At 35.6% G+C, this 22,207-nt stretch overlaps 1 protein-coding gene across 3 annotated transcripts in view; it reads right to left on the bottom strand.

Annotated features, from left to right (window-relative positions):
• LOC117426142 (obg-like ATPase 1) overlaps nt 1-22,207 on the bottom strand; it is a 42,370-nt gene continuing 20,163 nt past the window's right edge. For all 3 annotated transcript variants that reach the window (XM_034043475.3, XM_034043474.3, XM_059033668.1), the window contains exons 6-11: nt 19,519-19,599; nt 19,123-19,220; nt 6,785-6,925; nt 6,087-6,183; nt 3,854-3,976; nt 1-518 (exon numbers count right to left, since the gene is read on the bottom strand). In XM_034043475.3, the coding sequence (XP_033899366.2) occupies nt 417-518; nt 3,854-3,976; nt 6,087-6,183; nt 6,785-6,925; nt 19,123-19,220; nt 19,519-19,599 (642 nt within the window). In that variant the 3' untranslated portion in view covers nt 1-416. The remainder of the gene's footprint in view (nt 519-3,853; nt 3,977-6,086; nt 6,184-6,784; nt 6,926-19,122; nt 19,221-19,518; nt 19,600-22,207) is intronic.

Raw genomic sequence — 22,207 nt, 5'->3', positions numbered from 1 at the left:
TGGTTTTGTCAAATGTTTTATTGAGTGTAGACATCTGGGGTACTGTAAAACATGCATTATGTGTAGATTCAGAAAGGAGCAAGTTGCATTGTCCCTGCTGTCAAATGTGTCAGGTTTGGCTTACACGATGGAGATTAATGAAGTATCATGAGAGTAATATGGTTCCTAAAATGCTTCTACAATTTAGAGTGGGGCCCTAATCTTAAATAGCAATGCTGTCAACATTTAGTGCTTATGCTTCAGAGGGAGCTGTATTATAAAAGCCAAAAAACAGTCTGTGATAATATGACTGGGAAGTGGGACAGTTGCTCAACCTTGGCAGGTCTCAATCATGGGTTTCCAGCTATTCTTTCTAAAACAATAAAACACATTTTCCTTGACTGCACAGTTCATTTGTTATGCAAAATGCTATCAAATCACTTCTTCTTGGGCTGCTGCGGTGTGTTAAATTTAAAAAAGATAATATCTCCATCCTCAACAATGTAGTTTCTACCCAGTTGTCGGTATTTTCCAGCAGCCTGTAAAAAAAAAAAAAATGGTTTAGGTGAATAATTATGTTGTGGATTATTTGGTAAATTTCCCCAAAAATAACTTTGGCTTTTTAATCCTACTCTTAATGCAGTACTGATTTCCTGTTCATAGAACATTTTACAAGTACTGTTTTTTTTGTTTTGTTTTGTTTTTTTAAACATGTATTTTAAGTGTTTAATAATGTGAAAGATTAAATGTCTTCTTTCATAAACATTGGTTTTATATTATTTTATTTTTTCCCCCCAATCAAACTTGATATACTTCACTTGATGTGCTTATATGCGTTAGTTTATGCATTCTGGTTTGTCTGAGTGTACAATTAATTAAAAGAAACGATGTTCCTTTTAAATGCTCTGGAGACCATTTAATCCATTCTCAATACCACCAGAACACTGGTTGAAAAAAAAAAAAAAAATCAATGGCTATTTGTGATTCCTGAGTATGTATTAAACCAGACATGTCCAACCAGTTCATTTGCACTTGAAAGCAACCATCTGGAGAAGCAAGCTTTGCCTAAGCAGATCTGATTACTAATAATGTGATATCCCTGTAGACTATAAAACCCACACAGAGCTACTCAATGTCTACTTCATAGCACTGACATTAAATGGTATTAGTTATGCTGTACTTGTGCTCAACACAGAAATCAAACCTAAAAAAAAGGATTAACCCGATAACATGCAGTGAAAACCTCTGCTCTTTTCTCAGCTGAATTTAGACCTTTAGATTTCAACTTTTGGGAATTTCACTTCAATGTGTTTTTTTTTTTTTTTTTTTTTAAAGAATGTTCATAATATACCCTTTATTGTAGTCACTGATATTTTCTAAACATCCAGTTTAATATAATTTAATAATGATATGAATATCAATTCCCTCCAACCAGATGTAAAATAACTATGTATTTTAATTTGGAACAATACTGAAATAATTTATAATGTTTCTAAAATGCATTTTTGTCAGACACCTATAAAATAAAACATAACTAAAAACATACAAAATGTGATATAAAATATAAATCTAAGGAATTGTACAGATAAAAAGCATCTGTACCATAGATAATGAGTTTCATAAAGTGAACAGCATAATGTTCTGTTGACATGCAAGGATCTCTCCAGCAGGCTGGTCTAAATGTTCCAGTAAACCAGGAATGTTTTGTGGTCAGTTCAGGCAGAGGAAGTAAGTGAGTGAGTGAGTGTGTGTGTGTGTGTGTGTGTGTGTGTGTGTGTGTGTGTGGTGGTGGTGGGGGGGGGGGGGGCTCCTGTTCAGGAGGTCTGCCTTTTCACTATCCAAACACTGGGGGGTAGGCAATGTCATCACTATACTATTTAACCAAAACAAAAGTAGTATTCAAAGTTATACCAAGACCTTATCTTGGATAGTTGGTTGTCTACAGTATCCTTTTTCAATTAAAGTAATCAATTCTATATGTTTTTATTGTTATTAGATAACATTAGAATATATAACAATATTCAAAGTTAATAATGCTTTACTAAGATGATCACCTAACTCTTTGAAATGTTTATTTTGTATTTAATGTTGGTCTTTGCACACTGACAAAAAACAAGGTCTCTAAGATGCAGAATATTCTTGTACAAGTACTTTTGTTTTGTTTAATATGTACATGCAATGGAATAATAAAAGCATAAAACCACTTAAACCTGTTCCACCAAGACAACAGCCCCATGAGTTGACCTCAGTTACTGCGTGGGTGGAACACTTTAATAATATGCCAACTCCCATAATAATTTTCACGCCACCATTGTCATTGTAATCCCATTTAAATAGCTATACCTGGGCTTGAAGGAGTGAATGGATAATGTTAATATTCATGTAGAAGAAACAATGTGAAACATAGTACTTTTTATATGTAGAATACTGGCAAAAAATAACAGCTGTCAGGTAAGTCAGATTTCAAAGTGCATTCATTTATTTTATTTTTTTTATTTAGTAGTCGGCAATTAATTTTACCCCACTTTTCTCCCAATTTGACATATACAATTGTATTTATTTATTTATTTATTTTTAAGCTCTGCTCACCGCTACCACCCCTGCGCTGACTCAGGAGTGGCGAAGACTAACACACGCTGTCCTTCAAAGCGTGTACCATCAGCCGACCGCTTTTTTTTTTCACTCTGCAGGCCCGCCACGCAGCCAACCCAGAGGTACAGCGTTGGAGGACAACGCAACTCTGGGCTGCTTACGGGCAAGCCCGCAGGCGTCCGGCCAGTCTACAGGGGTCGCTGGTGCGCGGTGAGCCGAGGACACCCTGGCCGACCTAAGCCCTCCCCCGCCCCCGGGCGGCGCTCGGCCAATTATGCGTCACCCCGAGAGCTCCCGTCCATGGTCAGCAGTGGAATAGCCTGGACTCGAACCGACCGCCTCCAGGCTATAGGGCATATCCTGCACTCCACGCGGAGTGCCTTTACCGTATGCGCCACTTTGGAGCCCCCTCAAAGTGCATTACTGTGGTAAATATACATATTTATACGCAGGGTAGCAGTGTGGAGTAGTGGTTAGGGCTCTGGACTCTTGACCGGAAGGTTGTGGGTTCAATCCTCAGTGGGGATACTGCTGCTGTACCCTTGAGCAAGGTACTTTACCTAGATTGCTCCAGTAAAAACCCAACTGTATAAACGGGTAATTGTATGTAAAAAATAATGTGATATCTTGTAACAATTGTAAGTCGCCCTGGATAAGGGCGTCAGCTAAGAAATAAATAATAATAATAATAATAATAATAATAATAATAATAATAATAATAATATCGTATTTGTATTTTTGTATAGTTAAATAAATAAATCTAGAAATCTGAGGAGGATATACAAGCCATTTTTTATGTGTTAAACCTGGTTGTTCATCCGTGAAACAGTTATGTTAAAAATTACACACTTTATTTAACCAGACTTTTCATTTTACACATCACTGCCATAGCCTGCCATCCCATTGTAAATGTTTCAACATAGCTATATGGCTATATTTAGTAAGCTGACAATTATGATAGTTGCTTTCTATAAATCTGGAAAAACAAAATTTGAAGCTAGATTTCTTTTTTTTCCCTTCCAATTTCAGTTTGAGCCTACATGTATGTGTAAAATGACAATTACTGGACTTCAACAAAAAGAAAGTATTTAGTCATGAAGACTGTTAGGTTGTCAGCACTAGAGTAAGAGAAGTGTGGTAATACCTTCCCCTGTGTAAAGGTGAAGTACATTTGTAGTGGCTGACTAGTTCACAGTCCAAAGTGACTGTCAGATCTACTAATCGCAAGAGACTTCTTTCAATCGAAAAGAATGCCTCAGCTGTTCCAAAAGAAAAGTCTCACCTTGACAGCACTCTCAGTGCCGCCTTCTTTAAAATCTTCGAATTTCATTACTTCAGCCATAATGAAGCCCTTTTCGAAATCTGTGTGGATCTTGCCTGCAGCCTGAGGAGCCTTCGTCCCTTTCTGTCAGGAAAAAAAAAAACCCAAAGAAAATTAATTGTTTTTTTTTTTAAGAAGATGGATTACAGCACAGACAGTCACCTCTTTTGATACCAAATCCGGATTCACTGAAACATTGCTTCATATCGCTTGGCATGTCATGAGTACAATCACTGCTCCTGATATGGGAATACTGTTCCGATGCTACTCACATGGGCTGAATTCATTCAAGATAAGCGCACACTGCCGCTATCAATGCAGGCAGCAATTTTTGATACAGATTTCGAGGTAGTATTGATTTCAGTTGAAGCAATCTTCTTTCATTGTGGGTTTCAGCTTAGCCTCTGATCATCTCTGGCATCCAAGGTGAGGTTTTGCTTACAGAAACTGAGATTATAATTGAATTTATTGACCTACACGGATCATAACTAGCAGTTTACAAATATACCACGACATGTAGTAGTCTGGTCGGAGTCCTCATATTACAAATGTACTCAAAAAATAAACTCCTCACAAGGTTAACCCTTCACATTTTTTATGATTTTTGCAGCATTTGTTCTTTAACAGTGTAATTATATGACTTGTTATGAAATAGAGGCAACAGCTACATGGGAGTTTAAAATCAATGTCATTCTTGCCTTTTATTAATTAATAGTCTCCCAGATCTACAGCTTATAAATTGTATTCAATATTTACTTTATATTCCAAGTCAATCAAATTTATTTGTTTAAATCAATTTGTATACATTAAAATTGCCACAGTGGAAGAGATAATGTGTGACATCACAACAAACCTTTACCACCTCATCATCATCAATTACAATCAGCATTTTGTCAATCTAGCTTTGTGATCTGAAACTTTAAATTATGTATATAATAAGGTCAGGGTCAACATATTTCATGCCAAAGAATGATGTGTATTTAATGACTCCAATATATTATAATCTCTATGTAATTTCATTGATAGAGCACTTGTAAGTATAACCATCATAAATCAGCATCCAGGTTTGTCTAGGTGGAGAAAAATACATTATAATGCGATTGCCCCATATGTTGAATTATAAGGATACACATTCTGTGCACACATAACCATGCAGAGTAGGCTGATAGATAATGGTGACCTCAAGGCTGCCTAATAAAGCATGTTAAAGTGCTAAAGAGCCTGACATTATAGAATGCAGTTTTTACAATAAGAGATGTATTGGGTTAATATAGTTACTCACTGATGCTTACCTGACTAAATGCCCCTCACATAAAATCAAGGCTACTTATAATCAGTCATATAATAAAACAGGGCATTCATTATAGGTTTCCTTGAAGGAAATACAATCGTGTTATATTGAAATAAAAGGAAAGGTCATTTTAAACTTAAAACAAATAACTTGTAGGTGTATTTCAGCTCCTAAAGAGGTTTAATGTTAAAGCTAAGAAATTAGTATGTGATTAAAAAAAAAAAGTCAAGAAAATTATAATACTAACAAATATAAAAGGCTTGTTAAAAAAAAGGCAAGTCAATACATCAACAGCTCTATCCTGTTTTCAAATAAAAAATATAAAATGTAAGACAAATTAAATGTATAATGTACATACATTTAGTAAATGTTTAACACATGCATATGTTTTTAAAAGATAAAGAATCCTATTTTGCCCTTTCCATTATCAATAAAATATCCCATTTACTCATATGCAACATCTGTATTATGGTTACTCTGTGGTCTTTAAATGCACAAAACGAAAGGTAACTAAGATACAAGGGTAAAAAGCCACCAGTAACCCCCAACAAACGGCAAATGAAAAGCGACATCAATTTCACTGGAGACAAACCCAGTCACACAGATTAAGCAAGCACAATACTGAGGCGTCTTATCTCTGACCACAGGAGGAGGGAAGACAGATTCTACAGGATGAAAAAATTCAGAGTATGTAATAGGCAGAATCAATTGTTACCCACCTCAATCAATGCAGCCCCACTTTCACTGTTCAACAGCTCACAAATAATTAAAGTTATCCTGGACAAAAACCTCATCTGTAATGACTAGCTAACCGCTACCATGACAAACTTCAAAGTCAGTGATATCAATCTGAATTCAATCGTGTGGAACTGGATGTAGCTGGTGAATAACTATGAAACATACCCTTATGGTCCATGCGCGCACTTCATCTGGTCCGGCTGTGAAAAAGTATTCCAGCAGGAGAGCAGCGTATCCACTCTTGATGATCTTAGTTAACACGCTGCAAAACAAAGACACCAACCTCAGATTTCTGCTTCATGCTCAATATACTCAAGCAACACATTTTCTTGTAAGTTATTAGAAATGTATTCACTGGCATTATATTGAGGAGAAAAAAAAAAAAAGAAAAAGAGAACTGAAGTGAATGAGGTATTGTGCAAGTGTGAGCAGTTACTGTACCAATGAAAACACAGATTATCTCCTGCTTTTTTATACATATATAAATCAATAATAATACATTATATTGGCCATATGAGACTTATATTTCCTCCACAGCCACTTCATTTATTTAAATTGTGTTTAGAACCTAAATGCATTCATTTTTACTATTCATAAGTACCTACGAAATACTCTGCCAAAGTAGTTTTTATAGTCTTAAAAAAATACATAAAAACACCCAAGTTATAATTACCCAGAGATGACAGATGACAGTTAAAAACTTAATTTTAAATAAATCCTTTCACTGTGTGTTACAGCAACGAGAACGATTCCTTCTTTATAATGGTAATTACTCTGTCATTTATTATTCTATCAGCACAAGCAATTAAATTACAGCAAGGAAATAGTTGATAATAAAGTGGGGGAAACGAATGCTAATTAACCTTTGTGTCTTGTTCTCTTCCAAATACTTCTGTTTCTCTTCGTCACTCATGTCTTGGAACTTGAGTTCCACTCCACCACTAAACGGGATGACCAAGGCTCCCGGGTCATGCTTGTCCACCCACTCTTTAATTTTTGCCAACCTGCAGACAACAAAGGTTACAACATTAGCATGTAGTGCATGCTTGACAGTTCTACATTCATTATCCAGTACTGGTGGCACATACATATTCATAAGAACCGCATGGTTTATGATGACTTTTTTTTGTGTATCGCTTTCCAAGGTCAAGATACTACCAGGCGACAGCTTTCAACCCCCCCCAATCAACTCATTAAAATAAATATAATAAATTAATTCACATTTCCACTTTTAAAGGCACAGAAGAAGTTTAATACAGTACTCTGGCACGACAAACAGGCTGGAGGACTGTATGGTCATGGTTGCCATTTTCTCTATAATGCAATTCCGCTAAACTTTCATTCTAGACAAGCACAATCTCTTCGTTCAGCAGATTATACTTGCAAGTTCCTAAGGAAAGCACCGGACAAGCAATCAGTATGGTCGTGTCCCCACCCCATTATAAAACAGCCTGAAATATCTATTGGTAATTACAATCCAAGACAAAGTAATTCATGATATGGACCAACAGGTAGCAACAGCAGGGCGCCTGACCTTACAGGACAAAGATGACTCTCCAGTTAATGACGAATTGAATTCTTAACAAAACAGCAGGGGATGGGAGCAATTATCAGATTAAGCACACACCCATTCAGCAGGGGTTTGGACTGATCCCAAAAAATAAGTGCATAAAACACATTCCACACTTCAGTTTGTTAGTTCTCATACTTAGATTACTTAGGAAATATCCGGTCATTATCAGCAATCCTTATTTCCTTTATAAACTTGTTGGCATGCTATGTGAAAAGTAATAGAAGTTACTAAACAATAAGAGAATCTTCAAGCCCCAGCAGATTACTACCTACTTCAAGGTTTTTACTATCATTCCAACAAAAAATGCACCTAGACATGCTTTTATTGTTGTACAACTGGTGGAATATTACAAAATAACTTCACACCACTACTGGGCTAGTTTAACCTTGGATTGCAAACTCACTTAAAGTATTCAAAAAGATAACACACCTATACTGTAAATGTTATTGTGTATATATATATATATATATATATATATATATATATATATATATATATATATATATATATATATATTTTTTTTTTTTTTTTAAGAAAACAAAGGCTCCATCTGTAAAACCAGCAAAGGTCAGATTTGTTTATTTAGAGTCGTTGCACACACTCTTTCAGGACATACTGGTAGACATTTCTGTGCAAGGACAATGCTTGGTGTGACTGATGAATCAAGAAACTGTCAAACTTAGGAAACAGAAGACAACAGCGTCTTGCTAGTACACCAATCTTAGATAATGGCAGTTGCAGGTTGTCATTTTAAGAGCTTGTGATCCATTCTTACAAGGATTATTTGCATTCCTCGGGTATTCCAGTCTTCTACAATACAGCTGAATAATGATTCACAAATCATTTCCTAGCACTAAAAGACTTTGATCCACTGAATAGACCATTGTACCTGAAGCTATAATTGGCAAAAACTTGACAGTGCTGAACATCACCAGCTAAATAACAGAAGAGACTCTTTTAAAGTGTTGACAGATGATTTTCATAATGTAAAAGCAGAAATGGTACAAGTGAACAGTAAATGAGCACGGGGGTCTAAAGGTCTTTAAAGTGAGTGACACAGGACCTGACAAAACCCTGCTAGGAGAACAAAGTATTCAAATTCTCAAGGTTCAGTGCTCTGCCTTTGTGATTTGAGAGATGTAAATCCAGCACAGTATGAAACTCGAAACTCACAAGGCAACTGCAGAACTTTGTCAAAATCCAATCTGGATGAAAAAACAGCATCATGTAACAAAACAAAATATATTTAGGAAACATGTTTCAGAGAAGTCATGAAACACAAAAACAGACATATTTAAATACAAATGAACTGGTACCATTATATATATATATATATATATATATATATATATATATATATATATATATATATATATATATATATATATATATATATATATATAGGCAGTTGTTTCCATATAAATCATACTTAATCATTAAAAAAAATGTATATTTCCAAACTGTAAGACTGATACAACTGTATATCTACAAATATACAAAGCAGTGAAATGTAAATATAGCAAGTACCACTACACATAACACTTCAGGTTTTTCCATAGATTGTCAAATAATGTTTGAAAATGCATTTTATTTTAGCCTTGTAAAGAGCAAAACCACTAGACAGCTGAATCAGTCGGATGTATCAGCCCATCCTTTGTCAACAATCTTACACATCACTTTCACACTGACAACTCCTGCAGTCTTGTTCAGGATTCCTGCTGCCATTCCCATTGTGTATTTCTTAAGGTACATTTTATTAGTCTTTACAAAAGGAACCAAAGTTATGTCACTTTTTCATTATCAAATAATGGTTTGAAAAGCTGAACCTTTCAGTGGGGAGTCACGGGTAGCATTGGTGGCAGGGGATTCATGAGTACTACTCTCAAATCTTAAGCTTAAAAGAGAACCTACACCCACATGTCATCTAAATATAATGTACTTGTGCATGCATTTTAGGTAAAATTATTATTCACATTGTCAAGGGCAAGACCAAAACCCATAGCTCTACAGAGCTCCTTGTAAGGGGCTCTGAATTGTGGAGTTTTGTGTGAGGACCTCACCCTCACTGAATAAATTAAATGCTGTATTCCATAATTCAATCATGTTTCTTCGTTTGTTTTACATTCCTTCAAATTTGCATTAAACTTTGGCTCTTCTGAACCCACAGCTTTTCTTATTCTTTGATCATGTTTGAAATGTGATGCTTGGCAGTGACGGTGGGCATTCAGCTGTTTTGACAACACATTCTCAAGCGCAACAATTTCCTATGGCACAAAAACAAAAACTGTACGGATTGACCTATTGCTGCGTCGTCTAGATTGTAATTCGTGGGTCTGCGTGCAGTGCAATTATTCAGTTATAATAGAAAGACTCAGCAGTTTCTAGTCCAGGCCTCCTCCTCCTCTGAACAAATGATGCCTGAAATTTTTATTCTTCTTATAATGGAATTTCAATGGCCTTCACTGCAAATCTAGTGGAAATTTTTGCATATTAAGTGGAAAAAATTAAATGTTAACCACGTTTTAATGTGATTAAGGCTGACAGGGTCATTATTTCTGCTAATCATTCATCTGCTTAAAAAGCTCAAATAAGACTTGGTAAGAGACTTTGTAGCTTTTTTTTGTGTGTGCATATCTTTACATTTCATTTAAAAAACACAGTATTTTCAGAAATGTAACTACGTTCCAAAATAGTTATTTATCTGGCAGCAGAAAGGAAAAATCCACTTTATAAAATCAGATTTTTCATTCATGTATATGGTTTACAAAATAAATCAGAAAAATACATAAGCTTTAAACACAGCATTGGCCATTTCACTCTACACACACAAAAAAAAAAAAAACACTGCACACATACTAAAATCAACTGCATTCTCAATACACTGTTTTATAAACTGAGGAGTAGAGTAGTTCTATACCATGCAATATTACTGTATATACAGCCAAATGTGAAACATAGCAAGATTTTCTAAACTGCATATGGTACATGTACAAAAATACAATTGTATTATTTTTTATTTTGTGTCTTGTAGAAATAGCAATAATTAACAAAGTCACATTGGTATAAGCTGTTGTTGGTAAAATGGAGTACACTAATTGGCGATAGCCAATAGACAACTTCCAAGTGTTGCTTGGTACAGTTTTATCTTCAAGCCTCGGTGAAAAGTTCAACCACATAACCATCTACTGACAGAAGTGACATTACGGTACTAGAAAATGCTCCCATAGGCTCAGCAAGTTCACCAGACGATACCGGGTTAACAAACAAATGTGACACTGTGTCCCTGCTATAGAGAGGTTTTTAATGTCACTCAGTACTGACACTAGCAAAACGATTATCTTTAGACTGCTCCACATGTTCTGTCACACTAATGAGGATTTAACTACGATTACCAAAAAGGCACAGCTAAAGGCCCAGTAAATACCTGTTAATTAGGCTACAGCTTTTAAAAACATATTGTATATAATACACAATTGTTTCAGTCTACAGCTGAATTAAGGCTAAGCAATTGATATAAGCACAAACATTTTAATCACGTGATGTTTTTTTATTTATTGGCATCAGCAACTAGAAATAGTATGCAGTACTGATAACACTCAAACATTGCATATTTGAAACAGAGAACTACAAATGGAAGGAAAATAAATCTAAGAACCCACCCGTCACACAATTTCTTTTTTTTCTTCTTTTCAGTACAGGAATCATTCGAGAGTTCCCACATGCCTGTGGTTCCCTCAAGCTGTATGAATCCTTTGATGTCCTCAAATTACAGTAGGGGGAAAACAATTAACTGCCCAAAGTACAGGTGCAGGCACCTGATCAAATTGCTTGAGCTGCCCTGCATTTGTAGGTGCATTTACCTGCATGCATACAAATGGATTCATCGTGATTAGGGAGGTAAACCCATAAAAGGAACTGACGAAAGAGGCAAAACACCTGGGTATAAATGACCCTTTTGAAATGCAATTCACTGCTGAATACCACTAAGAGCTCATAAAACTGTAAAGCAATGACCAGAAGACAGACACTCCCACAGTAAACAATTTTATTAGAAAGGAATGCCAATAATGTGCTAAGCAAACAATCAATTCAGTGTAAATACTAATATTGCACAGTAACCTCTTACTGATATTGCAAATCCAGCAAGTTATTTATATTTGAAATGTCTCTGCTAGACTTTCCCATTTTACTGTGATGCTATGCACTGATGCACCAACTAAATAACCTTACAATCTTTTTTTTTTTTTTCTAATCTAAACAAGGCCTCGCTGAATGTTCTTATGTGTTCTATTGTGATTTTTTTTTTCTTCTGAAAAAAAAAAAAAAAGTGCACAAGCTCATGATGTGATTTGCAGCTGGAAAGTCATCGGCTCTGTGGGAAGCTTTTCATCCTCCCAGCAGTAAATTCTTTTGAAGACATCAGTGCAGCCACTGCCGCTGCCTGCAGATTACTTGTATTTTACTTAACCTGTCCTGCAAATCAAAAGGCATGATGAAGGATCATTAGAGGTTTGAGTAGGGAATGGGAGGGACTGGATAAGTTATTTTTCTTTTTAAGCTAAATGTTGTCAGTTCACGGTAATTAAATAATGGAGATACTTAAATTATTTTTGCTGACAAATGTAGTGGCATTACAGCATTATTTATTTATAGATGCATATTATAGATATCTGTGCAGAAATGTAGGTTCATAATACAATAGTCTGTTCTGTATGTTTAAGTCACCAACGTAACATTTCATTTGAAGTTTTAATTACACCATGTAACAATTTTTTTATTTATTTTTTGGTTCCTGGGTAGTAAGTGTTATTTCCTAATTGCTTATGCCTCAAAAGTATAGAAAATGGCTATTATTCCCCACAAACTTTACTTTTGTGACCAGGACAGTGATATTTTGAAATTTACCTATTTTCTAGAACATTCCAGATAGATTCAGTGCTGAGAACTTTCCAGTACTATAAATAGTAGTATAAATACAGGGGCCTTAAGCCCACCAGTTCAGTTTAGTTCCAGCTGCCTAAGTGGATACATATCTGCATTTTTCTGAGATGGCATCAAGGTCATAGGAGACTTCAAAATGGTGGCATTCCTGATGGGTCTCCAAGGCGGTTTTACCAAGTTTCCCTGCTATCTTTGCCTTTGGGACAGCAGGGACACCAAGGCGCTCTACCACAGGCGGGACTGGCCACAGCGGACCTGTCTGAGGCAAAGGTCAAAGCCGATGTCTTCGTCGGACCACAGATAAAGAAGATCCTGGAGTGCAATGAATTCCCCAAGCAGCTCACTAGTAAGGAGAAAGCGGCTTGGAACAGCTTTGTCGCAGTGGTTCGGGGCTTCCTGGGCAATCACAAGGCCGAAAACTATGTGGAGCTGGTTGAGACTCTGGTGAAGAACTACGGCACAATGGGCTGTAGGATGTCCCTTAAAGTCCATATCCTTGATGCTCATCTTGATAAATTCAAGGAGAACATGGGAGCGTACTCGGAGGAGCAAGGCGAGCGCTTCCACCAGGTTATAATGGACTTTGAACGCCGCTACCAAGGACAGTATAACGAGAACATGATGGGAGACTACATTTGGGGGCTGATTCGTGAAAGTGATTTACAGTATAATCGTAAATCTCGAAAAACTACTCACTTCTAAATCTTTTGTAGTCATTTTTGTATTACTTTAGTATAAATATATGTTAATTTGGATTCATATGTTGTTTTTTTCTGACTTTATGTGAACGAAAAGACACAAATTCGCCTGTTTTCTCATTGGAAATAGGTAAATTTCAAAATATCACTGTCCTGGTCACAAAGCAAAGTTTGTGGGGAATAATAGCCAATTTTTATACTTTTGAGGCATAAGCAATTAGGAAATAACACTTACTACCCAGGAACAAAAATTGTGTTACATGGTGTTATCATATTAATATAATGGTACTTAACGTATAAAACTTAAGCAGGATTCTGGTCATAGACTTCAGAGACAAATATTCACTCAAGAAAGCAAATATGTAGCCCAATCACTGCTGATAGATTTTAAAATACAGTAAATTCTCATTAACGCAAATTTTAAGGGACCAGGAACAAACAATCCTTGTATCCGTAATTTGTATTATCCGGAATCTAAAGCCAAAATGCATACTGTCAGTGTTTATTGAAGTTACAGTAACACTGAAATCAAATTTCAATTATAGAACAATGACAAGTATTATAAAAATGTAAAAGAACAGTGCATTTAAATTGTAAATACAGCTATAAGTTAACTTTTAAAAAGTATACATTGCAAATGAACTGCACTTGACATCTGCATCTCCCATTCTGATCAGAGATTCTGAAACCACCAAAACAAGGCGTCCTCAACATCAGGGTATCGAGCAAATCAGAAACATTCACGACTTGCATCCACAGTTTGCTGTTCATAAGCCTAGATTTTTGTATCCCGTTTTTAGACAAATTGTGGGAATGTTGAAATCTGTAGCAATATATTTCTTGTTCTTGTATGGTTTTAAACACCTCCACTTTTGTCGGCAAGGACAGTGCACGTTTTTGTGTGAGCAATATGGGGATCTGTAGTCTTCAAACAGCACTAAAATACAGTACAACGGCGCTAATATGGATGCAAGGGAAAACATTTCCCAATATCTTTTGCAATCAGTAGGTTCAAACTAGGGTGTTCCATTTTATTCACATTTTCCTTCCCTGGGAGGGGTTCCAAAATAATTTGCACGAACAGGAAATTCATACTGCATAGTAATTTACAATAAGCAACTGCTAGTGACATTATTCTAAATCAGAGTTTGTTTTAACGAGAATTGACTGTACGTCAAATGTGTCAATTTCGACAAGACACAGAAAACTGTAGCACAGCATAATTTCTTATGAATTTTTCCAGTTACTTTTTTATAAACGCTGTCTCAGATGACAGCTTAATGTGTACCACATGCAATATTTATTCTCATCCCGTGTCAGACTGTCTAGCCTTCCAAGGGAGTACAAAGAATGTCACTTATTAGAATAAAAGCCAAAGGAAGGTAATCAAGGACATATGTAACATCAGCCAATCATGCCCAGTTTCAACATCCTATTCCATTCATAACAGTTCAACAATCATTCTGATAACAAGCTTTCACAAGCTGGAAGTGTGCACATGAAATACATTTATTGAGCTCATTAAACTGGACCACTACAGGACACTTGCTGTGACATGTGCATTTTGTTACAACCTTATTTCAAAGATTAAAAAATAACTTTACATAGCTATAAAAATGATCAAAATATGTTTATATGCCATTAGGATATATATACTGTATAGATATATATACTGTATATATATATATATATATATATATATACTGTATATATATATATATATATATATATATATACACACACACACACACACACACACACACATATATATAATTAAAATATACTATAGTTATTTCTATAAATGACTTAGTTATAAAACACTAATTTAACCTTATATGTTATTTACATAAGTAAACCTAATTGCAATTAATGGTTTTAACACCAGGATATGATGATATTGCCACAGCAGTAACGTCCTTCTTATCCAATACTCATTTCTGGCTGACATACAACTGGAGATGATATATTTTTTTATAAGAAACTCAAGTTTTCCAATTAAAGAAATACATTACTAGAGAAAGCTAATATCTATAGTAGTAGTAGGAAGCTTTTTAACTTTATATGGAATATTGTAAAAAGGTAAAAAAAAAAAAAGTTCAAACATTTCTCACCAAAAAAAACCACAGCAGCTTGTCCAAGTATATGAATCCAGCTTAAACAAATTGATCTGGTCTCAGAAGCAGAAAGTGGGTTTCGAATCTGGTATTTTGGGCAAACTTGCTTGCAATAAATGTGCCCCAATTAAGAGGAACACACTGTATAACCTCAAGGCAGCTTGGGCTCAAAGATCAAATACTGAAAGTTATGATCTAATTAGTGATAAGAACAGAGAATAATGGACACTCCCAAGTTACAACAAAGGGTCACTTTGTCCTCTTACAACTCAATATCACAACCTGAAAATTAGAGATTTGTAAAGAACCAGATTTAGTACTCTTAGGTTACCTATTCTTAGGTTATCTTTAGGTTACCTGACCCCCAGGCCTTTTCTGAATAAACAAATACCTAAAGAACCTCATTAGATCCCATCTGTTAAATGTTTTACAGCATCACAGACTTAAACTAGCTATTGTGACCAAAGCTTTGGAAAAACACACTATGACATTCTTTCAGTAGTAAAATACACCACTTCCTGAAAACATGGAGTTGTTATGAAAAGCTATCATGATCTTAATTGGTAATATCTGGTATCCAAATATTGACCTGTTTGTGGAGTGAGATGTGATACTGGACAATTAATGAGAAGACCACAACTAGTGGCAAATCACACTTGTCTGATCAGATGAAACCGATATTCTTAAACAGTAAAAGGCTGGTGATCTGAATACAGGTCATGTTCATTCGCTTTATTTGTTTGTGTTGCTTTTTTTTCCAGTTTGTGCACCTGCGACTACTTTCTGAATAAATTATGAAGTTACCAAAAAGCAGACTATGGCAGCACACAGCATTTATATCTGATGTCTGGAGATGTTTTAGTATTTATTGGAACATTAAAACCCTCCAGAAAGCTTGTTTATCATAATTAACAGTTTGAAACCAGGTAACAGCACCACCTGTAGGCCAGGTTTATCAAGATTTAGCTTTGATTAAAAACAACCCCCACTCTTTAGAAACTACCCTCTGATAAGAGAACCTCAGTAACTGGCACAGCAGCTTTGTCAACTTCCCTTCAGAGGCTAAGCCCTAATTGTAAATCAAGTGAGTGACTAATTCAACACTCTGGTAAAACCAGTGAGTACTTGCTTGGAGCAATTCCAGTTCTTCCATCTTTTTTAAAAGGTCAATCCATCTACTTAGAAAATACAATGGCCTAATCTTCAGGGTATTTTATTGTACTGTTAGTATGAAGCACAGCATGGTTACAAAACTGTTCAGCAGGCTATTTTAAACAGATCTTTCCCTGGAACTGTATAGCATAGACACTGTAGGATAGGTATTTTCCCCCAAACGCTTCACCTACTGTAGACATATCTTCTTATAGACTTTGTAGCCAGTAGGTATTTAAAGACACTCCATTATTAACCTTTAGCTTTTATTACAATTTAATATCAGGGGCTTTGAGATTATGGTATGGAGGGTCTCAACAATTAAAAAAAAAAAAAAAAAAAATGCGTCTATTCTTTTGACAGTGTCGAATATGAACACGTTAATGGTGTAAAAACAAGCGATGGAGGTTATACATTGGTTAGACTTACTGTGACGCTGCACCAGACGACAGACCATCTGTTTGCATTCCTTGTGGTGAAGTAATTTATTTTATACTCTCCAATACAAAAACTATGCTGCATAAACAGGGCATTAGAGCCATGGCAGAGCAGCTGAACAAAAGGAAAAATGGCAATCTCTTTTCGGCTCCAGTAGATGCCATTTCTCTATCACGCAATGCTTCCCACTCATAAATACATGACAAATACTTCCTCAATCATTTTTTACGAGCAGGGATGACCAGGGGGTAGTCAACGGCTAGCTTGAGGGAAAATAGGAACAGCAGGCAGCAGAAAATGGACAGAAAAACGGCTATGTGGTAAATTCTCTTTTGGAACATCACTCGACTGGCCTAGCTTTGATCTTTCAACTGCAATTATACTAAAATCCAAATGAGCAGGGAGTTGCTTTTTTATGTTACACACCTACATACATAGTGTACATACTGTACTTGGTTTATATATACGCACACATTTCCTAAACCTAAGTATTGGTTGTACTGTTGTATGCAAATCACATATGAAAGCTGGTGGAACTTATTTGTCAAATTCTATTTTTTTTTTTCATATTAAATGCAAAGATTGTAATGTGTTTGATGGTTTGCTTTGAATAGCCTATAACCATGTCATCATCAGAAAAACACAGGGCGCCTGGCGACAGCTAAATCACAGACTGGCGTCTCCCTTGCAGACGGTCTACTATTAGGGTCTGGAAATAGCATTTATTGTACAATTAGAACCAGTGAGACCTACCTGCAATCATCCTAGTACAGGTGTGAGGAGCTTTATGGACAAGGGAACTGACTCATCAAATGTCAGATAAATAAACTTTGATGTCTGCATTGTTACAGTGGGCCTCGGGACACCTCAACATACAAGCATATAAAACAGTTCAAGATTTATTACACTCAGGTCAGGTAATAACAAATACTAAAGAAAAAAGTGCCTTCCTGTTGATGACAGCAGATTTTTAAAACATATGAATCATCTAAATTTACAGGACTGTCTGTTGTAAAAGAAAATTAACCTGTGAAGTTCCACTATCAGTCAGGAAACCATGGTTAAGGTCTACTTTGAATTCACTACCAGCAGGGATATTTTAGGTAAACATACTGTACAGTATTGCAAAACAAATGTGCTTACCTAACAATTTATAAGAACACTAATAACAAAAACAAAAGTAACGTGTTCTTTGCACCACCTTTGAATTTATTTTAATGATGGATAAACTAAACATTAAGCAGGACGACTCCAGACAACAGCATTTTCAATGAAAATTATTCTAATGATTTATTGGAGTTACCCATATGACATTCATTATTGTTTTGGCTTCCAGTCTACAAATGTTTACTTTTCAGTTTAAAGCCTTCTCACTCTTTGATATCGTATGGAAATGAGATTTTTTTTTTTTTTTTTTTTTTAAATGGAAAATTGAAACCATGTGCTTCTAAGTACTTAATGAACTACAGAGAGCAGAGGATGGTGTACTTTCAGAGCACTGTTTGGATTGGATCAGGTTAGTCTTTTCTAACCCAAGATTCATCTAGTTTGGTTAAGCTTTGTCTTTATGCATTGTTATATATTTTGTAAATTGTGGAGGAAGGATAGCTGAGAAATTTTAACCAAGACAAATCTAAAAAGATCTATTATACATATCAGTGGTTCTCAAACTAGGGGGTGCAGAATGTATCCTGGGGGGGCGTGAGAAGGTTCAAGAAAATGTTTTAAAAATGACAGCGCACATCTTAACATATATATATATAAAGAAAATCTTACTGCTGACACCTCATGGCATGTCAAAGTTTCTAGATGGTGCTGTGCATCTGACTGGTGCTTTTTTTAAAGCTGCATGTTATTGGACAAAGTCTGCCGACATCTTGTGATATACATTGATTATCAGCTTACTATGTGGTGTGCACATTACTAAGCATTGGACATAATCAGCAAACTTATTTACAGTGTTAAGTTTGCTCTTATTATGATGGATAGTTTGTGCAAAAGAAAACAGCAGTGACATACAGAGAAGCCAGTGGCATGTTGGATCAAGTACCACAGACAAAAGGAAGGATGGTGTGGTCCTAAAAGTTTGAGAACCACCGATATAGATTATCCATAGATCTGTAGAGGCTACACTTGTTAATGGTACGAATCTATTGGAGTACTGTGGATCCTCTTCGTACAGCAAGGTTGAGGAATATTTTGACTTGCAAAGTTAAACTTACAAGGAGTATTTCCGGGTACTGAACATCACATTGAAATATAAAAATATAACTCTCCTAACCTACCATTTGTTCTTTTTTCTGATGTAGTCTTTTTCAGAGAGGTTGACCAGATAAATCATTGGCTTGGAAGTCAAAAACAAGTGCTTGTTCAACACGTCAATCTGCATAATTAAGAGGTGGAGAAGTCAACAAAATTGCAGCAGACAAAAAGGCATCAAATATATTTTACTAACAAAGAAAAAAAAAGGATAAAAGACATCTTTTATTTAAAGTCTCTCTAAAAGCTTGTCCCTTGTGAACATTCAGGACAGATGTCATTAGTCCGATAAAAGCAAGCAGATACAATTACAATTTGCATCATATAATTTTGTACTAAAAGAGGAATCTGACATGCATCGTAGATTAAAAGATACCAGGCAAACGCATATTAATAAATCTGCGTGTACATCAAAGTCCTACCTCTTTCTCATTCCAGTCCCGACAGAAACGAACATGTTTCTTTTCATCAATTACCCAGTTCTTGATTTTGCACATTATGTCCTGTACAGTAGTAAAAAAAAAAGAATGAAAAATAAATCAAAGCAGATGAAAAAGAATGTAAACTCAGCAGGATAGTGGGTAATTATTTCCTAAATGCATGGCATTCTAATGCTAAAGTGAACAATGCATGATCATATTAAAAGACTGCATGCAGGCAGTAAGAACATTTGTATCATGAACAAATGCTTTAAATTGAACTTGATGCAAGATGTTTGATTAATAATGAGCACTGGATTCTTCTGCTTCTGAAAATATCTAACATTTTGAAGCAAGGGAACATTTGAAATAATGTAGCTATACTAGAAAAACTTGAGTATTAATCTCATTCCTATTTCTTTCACCAAAAATTACTCCATGTAATATAATGTGGACTGTAAGCCTAAGTTACCAATTAAATTACAACTCCATAAAAAAAAAAAGCTAGGCCAGTCGAGTGATTTGCCATATTCATTATTTCATAAATTGTGGGTAAAGACCGCAGGCAAGATAACACTGCTATTCAGGGAGTGGGAATGGGTCGGAAAATGGGAGGGAGTAAGTTATAAAAATTGTAAAGAAATTGAGCCTATTATTGTTGATCCAGCCCCACAGAAATTAGCAGAACTAGTCAAAGCTTTCTTTATATCACATTCATTTTTTGTCAACATCACCCCTCCTCCCCCGACTCTACCACCCCCCCCACATGCAGATAAAAAAAAGAAAGAAATCTGCCAAAGCCTCAATTACACAATGGCAAAAACCTCACGCTGCTGCCCTCCAACCAGCTGCATTCACTTTCAGAACATCTCTCTCCACGGGAAATCGAAAGGCCTTTTAGTTAGTGAGCTAGTGTGCATTCACAAGGAGCAACTGCAGGAAGAGCCCAATGCACTTTGTTTCTCTGGCCTTTCCTCACAGAAAGATTAATCGTCTGTGAAATGGAAACAGCAAACGGCAAGTGACACAAACTGAACCCTTTCGAGATTTTCCTCATCAGTTTCGCAGCAATGAAACAGAAAGCTGCGTGTGGCATGGCTCTCCTAACAGGCAGGTGTTAATAAAAGGTACACAGGTCTGGAGAGGTCAAACTCAGCTTCTCTGGCAGACAGAGAAAGTTTAAGGGTCATGTGTTTGTTAAGAATTGCCTATGCATATTTTTTCAAATGGGTTTGTTGAAAAAGCACTGTCGTTAATGAATGTGCAGTTGCCAAATTGATTTAAACTGTGGAAGTGCTTGCATTTCTAGGGAAAATGTTTATTTGGTCTTTCATTTCAGTAATTTATCAGAACCATGTTCAGGTGTTTTAAGGTGTGCATTCCACAACTTCCAATACTGCAACTACTGTAAACATACAAAAAGCTGCTACTGAGAGCAGTGCTGTTAAAGTGAGAGTTGCATGCTGTTCTAACATTACATTTGGAACAAAAACATTCTCCAAATAAATGTCTTATTCAAAACCCTGCTGTACTTCCAACAGGTTTTCCGGCAAAAAGGCAATGCAGAGAAATAAAAATAAATGTAAGTAATTTGAACAATCAACAAATGATTCTCAATAACAAGCCTTTTCATTTTTATTAAAATCAAACTCTGTTCAGTGTGTCAAATACAAACATTCTAAAATGTATTTAATAAGAACCATTCTTTCAACTCTAAAAAGGTTTCCCATAGATTTCACTTGGCACCACATATACAACCTTTGACAAGTAATGTAGATCGTTTTTATTCATTGCCTAAAATTGTCAGCAATTATGTATGTCAGTGGCCACCTGCAAATAATGAATGGCTTCTCCAGCAGCCAGTATGAAAACCGGTGTAGGAGAGGATTATTCTGGGGAAACAGTCCTAATGGGTCCAGCAGGTGAAATAGCCCAGCTCATTAATTTAATGAGTGGTCAAAGCTTACATATGCCCAGACCTACAATTGATCGCATAGAGACAGCTGAATGCACATCTTTTGTCTTACTGGGTGATATTTCACTGCTTGAATGCAGTTTCTGTTGTATTAAACTTAGACATACAAGCTTATCCATGCTACTAAATGTAACAAATTCTTCAAAAAAGAGGAATAGAACACACTGTTTTAAAGTATATGGTGCTTATAAAATGATTCCAGTAAATTTTATACATATATAGCTATAATTTCATTGGTCTCATTTTTCTATATGAAACACACATTATGGTAAAGGTCAATTCTTTTTAAATGGAAATGTATTTGAAGCTGTTGGAGAAGATGCTCGCTGCATATACCTCAAAACTGTACTTCCGGTCAGATTCCTAAAGTTACATGAAGGGGCTTCTTTTAAAGAAAATAAATGGCAAACATTTTAAATCTTTTGTTTTTATTTTTACATTATTATTTGTTTTTAAATATATATTTTATAAAACGTGCTTAGGAAGAGTTATTGTCTAAAATAAAACGACACATTAAGAATTATTTTTCCTAAAAGGGCTTAAACTACCAGAAACAACTCATGTGTGCCAGGTGCGTTCCTTTAGTGGAAAATACGTTCACCAGTTTTACTGTTTATAAATACACAGTTAACAATGTGTGCTTCTAGGAAAACATGAAATGAAATTATGGTAATGCAGTACAAATCTAGTAAGATTTACTTTAATTATTTTGTAAGC

This window comes from Acipenser ruthenus, chromosome 11, assembly GCF_902713425.1.
Source record: "Acipenser ruthenus chromosome 11, fAciRut3.2 maternal haplotype, whole genome shotgun sequence".
NCBI lineage: Eukaryota > Metazoa > Chordata > Actinopteri > Acipenseriformes > Acipenseridae > Acipenser > Acipenser ruthenus.
The sequence above is the reverse complement of the archived record's forward strand: the minus strand, read 5'-3'. Positions and strand labels throughout refer to the sequence as shown.